Genomic DNA, 13,012 nt, shown 5'->3' on the forward strand with positions numbered 1-13,012 from the left:
TTCATTCTAAATGAGACCAAGTTATAGCGACCTTCTGAATACATGTAATAGGGGCTATAAAGATAATACAGCAGGTAAGGTGAAAGCTTTACACACCACTGAGCCAGGTTTGAGCCTCCTCGGCATTCTATAGAGAAACAGACTGAATCACTGCATCTGGAGTGATTCCTGAGTGGAAAGCCCTCAGGAGTAAGAAAGCCCTAAGAACTTCAGGGTATGGCCCCCAAAATAAAAAATAATTAAAATACCTGTGATAAGGGTAATTAACTTTGCCAAACAAATTGCCTGTTTTTTATTAGTTTGCTCATGTTTTCACATTTAGTTCTAACAAAAAGTTACCAGAATCTTAAAAATATTTCTCATAAAAATAATAAATGGATGTTGAGATGTCTTGGTTCATCTCAACATTGCCCTTTACTCAACTCCACTGAAGTGATATTTTTTATGCAACAAGAGTTTTTAGAGTTCCTACCATGTTATTTTGGACCCACAAAAATGTTGACAGAACTCTCTGGAGCTTTAAATATGGCAAAGACAATTACACTTTGGTTGCATGTGGCTGATGCTTGTTCAGTTCAGTTCAGTTCCCAGCACCACATCCTGCCAAGCATGAGTCTTGAGCCTAGACCCAGGTATAGTCCTGAGCAATAATAACAAGATAATAGGTTAGGGGTTAAATGGGATTGAACATTTCTTATTCTTTCTATCTTCAATGTCTATCTACAAATAGACATTCCCACCTAATTTTATTGTAAGACTACACACAAATATATTTACCAACTTCTTAGCACACAATAGCTACTCAAAAATGTCTGACATTTCATTGCATTATTTCAAGTCTATTTGGAGGTCTATTGGGGACACCACAAAGATTACATCAAGCACTAAGTACAGAAGGTCCATCTTTAAGAAATAGTTCCTTATAGTGGCAGACTTACCACCATATCCAAGTTTAGTGCTGCATGTAGGAAATGTGATGACTTGTATTGCCCAATATGCAATGCATCATGCAATTGAGGTCATATATAAAGAGAGACAGTGGGTCAGGAATGTAGCTCAAGTAGTAGAGTCTTAACTTTGATGCCCAGCACTACAGGAACACACCTTCCACAGGCACTATGAACACTGTCCAACCTGCAAAGCATTGTGCAATTGGGTGAGATTAAAAAAGGGAGACTGGATTAGGATGTTGCTTACATGTTAAAGCCCTGGGTTTGATGTCCAGAATTGCATGAACACTGACCCTACCCCAGACACTACTAGGAGTGCCCTTGTATGCAATTAAATAAAAACAAGGAGTTGAGAAGAATCATTCCTAATGTACAATGACAATACTGGTTTGGCGAGTACTCCTTTCAGGGTGGCTGTGAGCTCATTGAACTGTAAGAGTTCGGTTTTCATAGTTTCTGTGAAGGCATGTGAGTGAATTCCTAAACAGGCAGTGACTTTCCAGAAAACCTGGGGTCAGAAGCTGAGTCCCAAAGTCAGGCACTTTTGAACCACATTTGGTCCCACAAAAGAAAGCAAGCGAGACACTGGATTTGATCTTCCAGAAGGTCTTTGTTGCCATTTTCTCCATCATTGGGGAAAAGAATTACATCATCAAATAAAGACAATAGCAGCACAGCTTATTGAAATGTTACAAGCATATTTCCCTTTGTAGTTTTCCTAAGAACATTAAGAAATGCCCTCCTCCCCCCCAACCCATGTTATTTTCTGTAAAATGCCTTTTCTTTAAAGCACCATAAAATCCTATATAGAGAAAAACTAGGTAAAACACCTCCACACATGAATTAACATCATCATTGTTGTCACTGAGTGTCCCCTGCCTGTCACTCTGGGGTGAGGAAGTGGCCAGAGATTGCCTTGTGAGTTGATCAGGATTTCTCTCCTAGGCACCGCTGCACCTTTTCCCATCAAGCTTGATGCCTTGAAGGCTCAGAAGTTTTGCAATGAATCCTCTGTTCCCTTGATCTGCCATATAAATGGAATGAGAGTCCACCCAAGGATTGTTTTTTAATAGACAGGGAACTATTTGAGAATTTTCACTTAAGAATTGAACACAGAGTAGATTCCAAATCTTGTAGGCACCTGTGAAAATAATCATCACTTTCAGTAAACTCAAACAGCTCTGACTTTTCCTCAGTGCCTTTGTGCTGATGTCATGTACTGAGGGACCACCATGAGAAGGAAGACTGAGGGTCACACAGATGGTGGGGAAAGAAGGGAGTAAATGGTGCTGGTTTGCTGGTTAAGGGCAAAGTGCAGGGCTTTATTTACAGCCATGGAAACAGGCATGCTATTCCAAAGTTGTCACATGAAGAACCTACAACTGTGGTCTCCAATACAAATCATCTTTTTGCTTCAAGAGAGATTACTTTTTAAGGCCACTACCAACCCACTCTTAGGCTATTCCTCCAAAACCTCGTGCAGCCACTCTTTTGAACACAACTGCTTCTGAGCATTGAGAGAAAAAACGGTCCCTGTGTGGGACATGAGCAGAACACTGAAAGTCGAGGCAAGAAATGCAATTGTGGTCCTCTCCCTCATGTTTTGGAGAATCTTGCATATTTGTTTTTCTATGTGAATTCCTCTAGTTTAAAAACCATGAAACATACTCAATAGTTTGCATTCTTGCCCAATACCATGAAAAAAAATGCCTGCCCTACCCAAATTCTGGCCATATTCTCACTACTTCCCCCCTCCAAAACCAAGCACACAAATAAATGAGCAGAATTGACTCCACCCAAAAATAACATCTCAGAGGAAAGAAAAGGGGGTTGTTTACTAATAATATCTATTGTACCTAGGGCTTCCAACACAAAAGAGCCATGTTCTTATAAGCAGATCCACAAAGGGTAGGGTCTGTCTATAATTTATGAATTTGGAAGTAACAAAAAGGAACCTTTGATACAACCGATTGCCAAAAGCAACAGCTTAAAATTCTTCACTAGAAACCATGCACATGAGCCTTCTGCTGATACTGCACTAGTGGTGAGAACAGGAGGAGTTTACAGAGGACATGACCTCAATTTGGACACTAGGATCTCAAATACATCTGGTTCTATAAATTAACCAGAAAACCAGTCTGCAAATGGGCAGGAGACTTCAGGTCTCAACAAAACCAAAAAAAGAAATGGGGTCAATATCTAGTCTTCACCAATCCAGCTTATAATACTCTTAATAAATATCAACCATTCATGGACTAGGGAAGGTTCAGTCAGAGAGCATGCAAGCCTCAGAGGGAACTTGACTATTCAATTAAAGTCCAATTCCCAAGATGTGTTGCTTAGATAAGGACAATGGGCTGAGGAATCCACAATCACAGACAGGTCACCTATCACCTTTATAATAGGTCAACTATGTGTGTTGTGACCACAGCACTTAAGACCCCATCCCAAGCAAGACACATTCCTAGGATCGACCTTGGGTTTAAGAGTGGGTACCAAGTGGTAGTTTATTCAAATTGACAATTTTATTCTCACAAGTTTCCAGCACAGTTTTAGAAGGAAAGTCCAGTGAGAGTTTCCACTAAAGATTCTGCAGATGGACTCATTCCATGTGCAAATTATAGACTTCATTCAGGCTAGAGGGGATACCAGGCATGGGGTTTAAAGTCAAGGCTGGGCTGATAGTAGAAAGTTTGTTTGCCTTATCCACAGATATTTAAAGAATTTGAGGCTACTTTGCCATAGTCACATATATTGTATGTGCTATTTGGCTCTAGCTTTTGAAAGAAAACAACATTCAAACTACTTCAAAATAACTGGCCTCCCCACAAATCTCAGCTTATACAAAGAGGATTCCAACCTCTTATTCCCTCTCAGCTTTCCCTTTGGATAATACATTACAGTTTGCCAAACTCTTGGCCCCAAAATGTAATGGATCATTCTCCACAATGTGTTCTTCTGTGATTTTATTCTTCGGAGCTTTAGCCCCATCTGTGCTCTGTTAAAGGGTTATTGAAGATTTCCCCTACTCTCAGCTAAGGGTGTGTTTCAATCACTCCATGTCACTGGGACTTGACTTGTTGGGGGAAATGTATATACAACACACCAAACCTTTTCCTTTCTGTAGAGTGTGAGCTTAGTGCTTTGTATTGTTCTGTTCCTGCTAAAAAGCAGAATTCCTGCAAAGTAAACAGGTAAAGTGCAAAAGAGTGCTTTCAGGGGGGCATTTTTAACAACACAGAAAGGATGGATGATAGCACCCCCCAAATTAAAACTAAAAACAAGACAAATGCACACAAAGACCTTAATCCTCTTGATATTAGACCAAAGACCTCTTGGTAACAACGATCATTTACTACTTCTGGAAGCCTAGGAATCTAGAAATATATTAGTGCACGCACACATGCACACACGCACCACACACAACAGTATGGACACAGACACTGTCACAAAGTCAAAAGAAGACTTTGGTAAAGCCTTTGAAGACAAGCTCTCCCCCTTCTTGTCATGTGCCATTGGTAAGATAACTACTTGGCTTCCCTGAACCACCATGTTTTCATCTGCATAACGGGGTTGCAAACACTTTCTCCCCCAATGTTACCGTGAAGACTCAGTGAGCTAATGCCCATAAAGTGCCTTATCTCATGCCTGCCCATGGAAGCCATTGGTGAAATGCTGGGGAAGTCTAATTGTCAGATTTAACTGTTCAGAGTAGAAGAATCTAAAAATTTAACATGCTGATCTGGAGAAGGTAGAAAATTACATAGGGTTTGAACCCAAATGAACGAGATCCATGGACTGTTTAATCAAGAAGCTTTTTAACGAGCAACTCTGATTTTTCTGACCAATTTCTGAAACACGTTTTGTCAGACTGGAATGATGCCCACAGAAAGTACCAATGCCTACACCTACACAACGTTTTCCCAAGTATCTTTGTCTTGGAAGGAAGTCCAAGGAGCCACTGCATCAGCCCAATGATGCTAATCCTAAGCCCACCTGGAATAGGATAGGTGACTTTGAAGCATCAAAGTTATTCTTGGCTCCAGCCCAAAAGTAATCCAGAGCTTTTAATTCAGAGTCTGAAAGTTGGCACTGGGGCTGGTGGTATGGAGTGGGGTGCTACATGTGTCCCATGAATGGAAGAACTTTACACTCAAGAAACAGGAAGAACAGCTCTGGTTCTGGGGAATGAATGGTCAAGGATGTTATGGGTATAGTATTCCCTACAAGTCATAGAGAAACTGCTTTCTGGAACTTTCTTTTTGTCCTAGAAAATTCTGATTAATCCACTCTATCAGCCATGTGAAATCCCTCCCAACAACATCCCAGTGTTGCCAAATTCAAAATGCTTACATGTGTATGTGAGTCAAAGAGCTAAGTTGAAACAACCCAATGAGTTAAGTTGAAACAGCCCAATGGTCCACGTTTTTCTTTTAGGAAAAGAATGAGGCATCACAGGGTGTGGTTGGTTTAATAACACATTATCGTTTTCTGATGAAAAGGCATCTAAAGCCTTCCTCTCAAAAACTAGGACCAGCTTCCCCCACCCCACTCCACCTTGCTTCCCCTGATGCTCTAAGCATGAGGAACATGTAGAAGCAACCCATGTGGAATATTATGCACCTCAAATACCACCATGATCCAATGTTAGTGAGTCAGGGGTGCTGAGAAATGGAGCAAAAAATCAAGGGGAAGAAGTGATGTTCTAAACCTTTTTAAAAAAAAAAAAAAACAATAAAAAGAAATTAAAGCACCCAAACATAAAATGAGATTTAAATACTTCATTTAAGTCGTACTTTTTTTTCTCCAATGGTATTAATGGCACTTAAGCTGCAAGCAATTAAAACAATTAAATCTTCTTGTGCAAGGGTTGGTTGAGAGATTCATTTTCCATTTGCTTGGAGAGAGCAGAATTGGATCTCCTCACTAGGTCTAACCTAGGACACGCAAAGGGATGGAAAGCCCTGAGATGGAATGATACCGTGGTCATCCTTGGTATGTTTCAGACATGCAAGATGTCTATTCTTGTATTAAAAAAAAAAAAGACACCTAGAATTAGTTAGAACGGCAAGCCACTGGCATCATGCAAGGCAATAGTTTTGGTATGTTTCCCCCTGTCCATCTAACCCAGTTATAACCAAAGTTCCACTAGAAAAGTGAACATGGAAATGGATTTTTTTTTCACCATCGCTCCCACTGAGGAAAGTGCCTGATGCTTTCTGTCACCTGTCATGACGGAGGCTGAGTTCTCACCAAAGCCAGCACTTGGGCTCCCCACCCCTGCAAGAAAGGAGAAGAAGAAAAAAAAAAAGAATAAAACTCAGTAGGCCTCGGTCGTAGGTGACTTCGATCTCCACAGTGTGATATGTTGGTGAATATTTGTGGGGTTTTTTTTCTTTTGTAATGAAAGCCATCGCACCTCTTAATACCTGTGCTCTGATGTGCTTCCAACGATTTGAGGTGCTGTTGAGTCCCGCAGACATTCATTTGAAACTTAAAAAGACTAAGGTTTGCTGCCGAACGGGTTTGCATCAAGAAATGCCAGCTCAGAGCATATGCCAATAGGTCAGCTCTAACCCCAGTTTATAGGTCCCCTCTGGTAGGCCCCGAGGCCCATCTTGGCCAGCTCTGGGCAGCGGATTCCAAGTCAAAGCCACAACCTGTTGCCTTGGGAAGGCTGGTCTCAGCACATGATGGCCCCTTAAATAAATGCTAAGCCAAGGCAACCCCCTTTAGGGAGTTAGTGGACGTTGCACACATCATGCCAAAGAGGGAGAGGGACATGCCCTGGATATTTGAGGCTGCTGCAACCCCTCCCCATGCTGGGTGCTGCCATTCCCTGGGCACCCTGCATCACCCTCAGGAGAGCACAGTTTTGGTTCTTAGGTTCCTTGGAGGGGGGACAGGGCGAGCTTTCTCGGTGGTCTATGGCACAGTGAAGTATTTTCTCCAATGCTATGTAATTCCGGACGAGCAAGAAGTCTGGTTTAAGGCACGTGTGTCAGGGTGAAGATTTAAAAACAGACTCGCACACACACACGCACACAGTTTTACACACGCACACACACAACGCTTGGTTGAGTCATGGGGCCAGGCCACCCCCTTTTTTTTTAGTTTCTGTCTTCAAGTAAAGAGTTGTTCTCGAGGTCCCTGTCTTTGGTGTCGTTGGGGATCACACCATTCTCGGCCGCCGGCTGCTGGATGCAGTCGGTCAGCACGGCTGTGCTCGAGTGGTCCGAGTTGCACATTTTCTCCGTCTCCTCTTCCTTCTTCTCCTCGTCCAGGGAGTAATTTCGGAAGGTCTTGTAGATTTTCTGCACGTCCTCGGGTAGAGTCTTTTTGAGGTCCTTGTTTTTCCTCTTGGTGAGCCTGGACGTGGAGCCGAATTTGTTGATGATGTTGTCCTCCGAGGCACCCTGGCCGTGTTTGTGCAGTTGCTCGGAGCCCTTGTTGAGGCGCAGGTTGTTGGGTCGGTTGTTGATGCTTTCCTGGGAGGAGGCCTTGAAGCGGCCTGTGTCCAGGGCAGCGAAGACGGAGCGTTTCTCCGGGGAGAGCATGTCCAGCGAATGGGCTCTTTGGTCCAGGCCTAGGCGCCGGCGCTCCATGCTCCGTAGGGTGGCGGCCCGCTGCAACTTGTCGTGGATCTCTACACTGAGTCGCCGCCGGGTCTCCCGGAATTCCGCCGTGACATTGGCCTTCCACTCGGCCGCGTGTGCCTTAATCTCGCCCACCTAGCAAGGAAGAGATGGGGAAGAGGAAGAACATTCTCAGCCAACTTTGGAGGCGTAGGGAAATAATAACCAAGCACCACAGCCCCATTTTACTGGGAAGTTGAAAAGGGGAATTCGTGCTGGGAAGCAGGTGTGTGGGAAATATGGAAATGGACAAGCAGATATCCAAAACCAGAGAGGGGAGATCACTATTTTCTCTTTCTCTCTTTATCCTGCTATCCAAAAATGCCACCGTCTTCCAGTGACTTACAGAGAGGAGCACAGGCCAGAGAGCCTCCCCTTGCAGATTTGAGAGTAGGAAGGGCTGAATGGGTACAATGGGGGCTTCCTAAAAATCAGGCCACTCTGGTGAGTTGGGCATCCCGAGTTCCCGCTGAATTTGCTGTGTCTTTCTAAATAGTGAAGCCACAACCTCTGATACGCCTGGGCTCCGCTGTCCAGCCATGACTAGGCAAAGTTCCTTCTGACGTGTCAATAATTTCATTGAGAGGCCTGATGATAGAACCAGATCCCCCAGGTCTGTCTCCTTCTACAGGGTTCCCACCCAGAAGCCCAAGTTTTCCTGGACATACGAGTGACTCTGGTTTCCTTTTGGATATCAGAAAGTCAGGTGTCTCTGCTGTTTACTATCGCTTACCACCTTACCACTGAATACCCCCAACCCTACACCCCCATGGAAGTCAGGAGCTATCTGGAAAGAGAATGGAAATTGGATTGAGATTGTTGATATCTATCAGCCCCGGAAAGGAATAAATTGACATTGCCATGGTAGAGGACAATTCCCCCCATAGCAGTTGTCCCCACGGCATTCTCTCTGGACCCAAGTCTCTAAAATAAAGAGTAAGACATTTGACGTCTTTGATTCCTTTGGTTGTTCATGTGCCTTCTCTTTCTCTTGCCTTTTATTCCATCTGCACCCAACACATTTTCTAGAAGTTCTATAGCAGCATCTGTATTAGTCCCGAAAGGTTCCTTTTCCTTTCTCCTCACCCTTGCTGAGGTTTTCCTGAACATTTACCTGAAGGACTAAAAGAAAATATGTTTCCACAGAGCTGACAACCCTGAGAAAGCCTCCTAAACTCACCCTGCCAAGGCTGGCTTCCTACCAAGTATCAGCCCTACACAGAATAAAGAAAGCCCCTGGTGTTTATGGTTCCTACTGAGGGAGACTGGTCCCTACTGAGCTGAAAGCCTGGAGAAGACATAGAATAAAGAAAGGCACAGGGACCCCTGGGACTCACTCTTCCCTTTGACTGACCTCTTACTATATCTCACGACCTACCCCACATTCCCTGAGGAAGTTGAAAATGGTAGTCCCTGCCAAGAAGCTTGGACTGGGGACATTTGGAGGTGGTGGAGCAGACACCCAAGGACAAAGGGGTGACCCACTGCTAGTTCTCTCTCTCGGCCAAAATTGCCACTGTGTTTTATTGGCTCAGGAGGGTACAGGCAGAGGATTCCCTACAGGCTTGAGACTAGCAGGAGCTTACTTAAATGGGTGTGGTGGGCTGTATTAGAAACCAGCCCACTATGGTTAGTTGGTGAGTCTGGGTATCCATTAAGAATTATTTGCTTCATGTTTGTGGCCATTGGTGCAACCACTCTCCTCTGATAGGCTTGGATTAAGATGTCCAGTAATGACGAAGGCACTCCCTGTAAGCCAAGTGTAGCCTGCTGTTCAAACCAGATTTCCCAGGTCTCCTTTCTTCTGCAGGGTTCCCACCCAGCACCCAGGCTTTTCTGATTTGAGCAACTCTGGTTTTCTTTTTGGATATTGTAAAGTTTACTGTTTACTGTCACTTGCCTTAACACAGATTCCCCCCAATCTCTGTCTCACAGACAAGTTAGTAGCTATTTAGGAGAGGAGAATGGAAATTAGGCTGGCTTTATTGATGTCGGTCAGGAAAATGAACACTGGGACCTGCCATGTTAGAGTACAATTTTCCTCTCTGCAGCTATCCTGGTCTGGACTCATGTTTGGAAGACTGGGACATATGAGATGTCTCTTTGGTTTCTTTGGTTCTTAGAGTCCTTTTTCCTTCTCTTGCTTTAAATTCCATTTCCCACCATGAAACATTTTTAGATGCTCTATGGGGGCACCTATTTTAGTCTCAAAAATGTCTCTTTTCCTTCTTTCTCACCTTTGCTGAGTTTTTCCTGAACAATTACTTAAAGTAATGGAGTAAGATATTTGTTTCCACAGAGCAATGACACCATTAAAAAACAGGACACAGAGACTCCACCCCAGACTCATTTACCACGGCTGGCCTTGCACTGGGATTCAGAACCTACTGCACATCCCCTCAAGATGTTAAAGGGGGTTTCCCTGCCAGGAAGCTTGTTTGTGGGAGATTTGGAGGCAGTGGAACAGATGACCAAGGGCAAAGAGGGGGTAACCCACTGCTATTCCTCTCTCTCTCCTCCCTCTCCTCTGTCTCCTCTTTCCCCTCTTCTCTCTTTCTCTCTCTCCTTCCTACTACCTAAAATGGCAACAACAATCATTGCCTAAAGGAAGGCATAAGCCATAAAGTTGCCTGCAGGCTTCAGACTGGGAGGGACTGAATGTGGTTGGTGGGATTGTCCTAGGAATCAAGCTACTCTGCTAAGTTGGATATGTTCAGGGACATATATGTGCTCACTGAAGTTTGATGTGTTTTTCTAACCAATAGCTCTGATAAGCCTGGCTAAGCTGTCCAGTCATGTCTAGGGAAAGTTCTTTCTCAAGGTCTCTGGAAGCTTCTTTAAGATAAAGTTGAGCCTGATGCTAGAACCATATTTCCCAGATTTCCTTCTACAGGGCTCCCACCCAGCACCCATATTTTCCTGAACAAATAAACAACTATGATTTTCTTTTGGATATCGAAAGCCAAGTGTCTCTGCTGTTTACTATCACTTACCCTACCACTCATTTCCCTCAAAACACTATCCCCCATGCAAGTCAATAGTTATCTAAGGAGGAGAATGGAATGGAAATTGAACTGAGATAATTGATGTCAGCAGGAAAATGAAGAGTTGGGACCCACCATGGTAGAAGACAATCCTCCCCTCAACAGTTGTTGTCCCTTCTCTCTGTCCCAAGTCTCTAAAAGGAGTGGTAAGATATTTGAGATCTTTCCTTGATTCCTTTGGTTCTTATTTTCCCTTCTACATCTCTTGGTTTATATTCCATCCCCCATCCTGAACTATTTCTTAGAAGCTCTATGAGGGCATCTGTTTTGGTATCTAAATGTCTCTTTTCTTTCCTCTTTTCCTTTGCTCAGGTTTTCATGAGTGTTTATATGAGGGACTAAAAGAAGTTATGTCTCAACAGAGCTGACAACCCTAAGAAATTATGGGTAAAAAGAGGTGACACTGGGACCCCTAGACTCACCCCCCAACCCCGTGGCTGGCCTCCTACCAGGTTTCAGCCCCACACAGAATAAAAAAAGCCCCTGGTGTTTATGGTCCCTACTGAGGGAAACTGGTCCCTACTGAGCTGAAAGCTGGAGAAGACATAGGTAAAATAAAGGCACAGTGATCCCTTGGACTCACTCTTCACTTTGACTGACCTCTTACTATATCTCATGACCTACCCCACATTCCCTGGGGAAGTTGAAAGGGTTGTTCCTGCCATGAAGCTTGGACTGGGGACATTTGGAGGTGGTGGAGCAGACACCCAAGGACAAAAAGGGAGACCCACTGCTAGTTCTCTCTCATTTCCCTCGACCAAAATTGCCACTGTGTTCTATTGGCTCAGGAGGGTACAGGCAGAGGATTCCCTACAGGCTTGAGACTAGCAGGAGCTTACTTAAATGGGTGTGATGGGCTGTATTAGAAACCAGCCCACTATAGTTAGTTGGGGAGTCTGGGTATCCGTTAAGAATTCTTTGCTTTATGTTTGTGGCCAATGGTGCAACCACTGCCCTCAGACAGGCTTGGACTAAGATATTCAGCAAGACGAGGGCAAGTTCCTTCCCCAGCCCTCTAAGGTGCTTTCTGAGAGCCAAGTGTAGCCTGATGATCCAACCAGATTTCCCAGGTCTCCTTTCCTCTACAGTGTTCCCCACCCAGCACTCAGGCTTTCTTGGACATAGGAGCAACCCTGGTTTTCATTTTGGTTATTGTAATGTTTACTGTTTACTGTCACCTGCTTTAACACAACCTCTGTCCCTCAAGCAAGTTAGTAGCTATTTAGGAGAGGAGAATATAAATTAGGCTGACATTATTGATTTCAGTCAGGAAAACGAACACTGGACCCTGACATGTTAGAAGACAAGTCTCCCCTCAGCAATTGTCCTGGGACTTTTTCTCTGGACTCATGTCTGGAAGACTGCGACATTTAAGATGCCTCCTTTGTTGCTTTGGTTCTTATAATCCCTTCTTCTCTTGCTTTAAATTCCATTTCCCACCATGACACATTTTTAGAAGCTTTATGTAGGCACCTATTTTAATCTCAAAATGTCCCTTTTCCTTTCTCCTCATGTCTGCTGAGTTTTTCCTGAACATTTACGTGAGGTACTAGAGTAAGATACTTGTTTCCATAGAGTTGACTATACAGAGAAAACATGGAAAAAAGACAAGACATAGGGACCCCACACCTAGACTTATTTCCCTTGGCTGGCCTCCTACTAGAAATCAGAACCTACCACACATCTTGAGAATTTGGAAGGGGTGTCCCTGCTAGCTTATTTGAGGGAGATTTGGAGTTTGTGGAAAAGATGACCAAGGCAAAGAGGGATAACCCACTGTTACTTCCATCTTTCTCTTTTCTGTTACCTAAAATAGCTTCAAAAATGTTTGTCTATGGGAAAGCATAGGCCAGAAGTTAACTGAATGGATGTGGTGGGGGTGTCCTAGGAATCATGCTACTCAGGTTAATTTGAGAGCCCAGGTTCCCATTGAGTTTGCTGCATCTTTCTAACCAATAGCTCAGCCACTTCCCTGGACAGACAGGCCTGGGCTAATCTCCAGCAATGACTAGGGAAAGTTCCTTCCCAAGAAATCTGGAGGCACTTCCTGAGACCCAAGTAGAGACTGACTCAAGCCAATTTTCCCAGTTCTCTTTCCTTCTACAGGGCTCCCACCCAGCACCTAGGTTTTCCTTGACATACGAGCAACTCCAGTTTTCTTTTGGATATCGAAAGCCAAGTGTCTCTGCTATTTACTATCACCTACCCAACCACTGATTTCCTCTCAAAACCTATACCCCATGCAAGTCAGTAGCTATCTGGGGAGGAGAATGGAGAAAAATTGGGCTGAGATTATTGATGTCAGCCAGGAAAATGAACACTTGGGACCTGCCATGGTAGAAGACAATTCTCTCCTCAGCAGCCATTATCCCTGGGCCTTCTC

At 44.0% G+C, this 13,012-nt stretch overlaps 1 protein-coding gene across 1 annotated transcript in view; it reads right to left on the minus strand.

The window, feature by feature from the left end:
* Positions 1-1,540: 1,540 nt before the first annotated feature.
* The window catches only part of KCNK10 (potassium two pore domain channel subfamily K member 10), an 89,187-nt gene continuing 77,715 nt past the window's right edge, over positions 1,541-13,012 (minus strand). Inside the window, exon 7 of the mRNA XM_049770716.1 lies at positions 1,541-7,681. Coding sequence (XP_049626673.1) covers positions 7,061-7,681 — 621 coding nt within the window. The 3' untranslated portion in view covers positions 1,541-7,060. The remainder of the gene's footprint in view (positions 7,682-13,012) is intronic.

The sequence above is a fragment of the Suncus etruscus genome, chromosome 3 (genome assembly GCF_024139225.1).
Source record: "Suncus etruscus isolate mSunEtr1 chromosome 3, mSunEtr1.pri.cur, whole genome shotgun sequence".
Lineage (NCBI taxonomy): Eukaryota > Metazoa > Chordata > Mammalia > Eulipotyphla > Soricidae > Suncus > Suncus etruscus.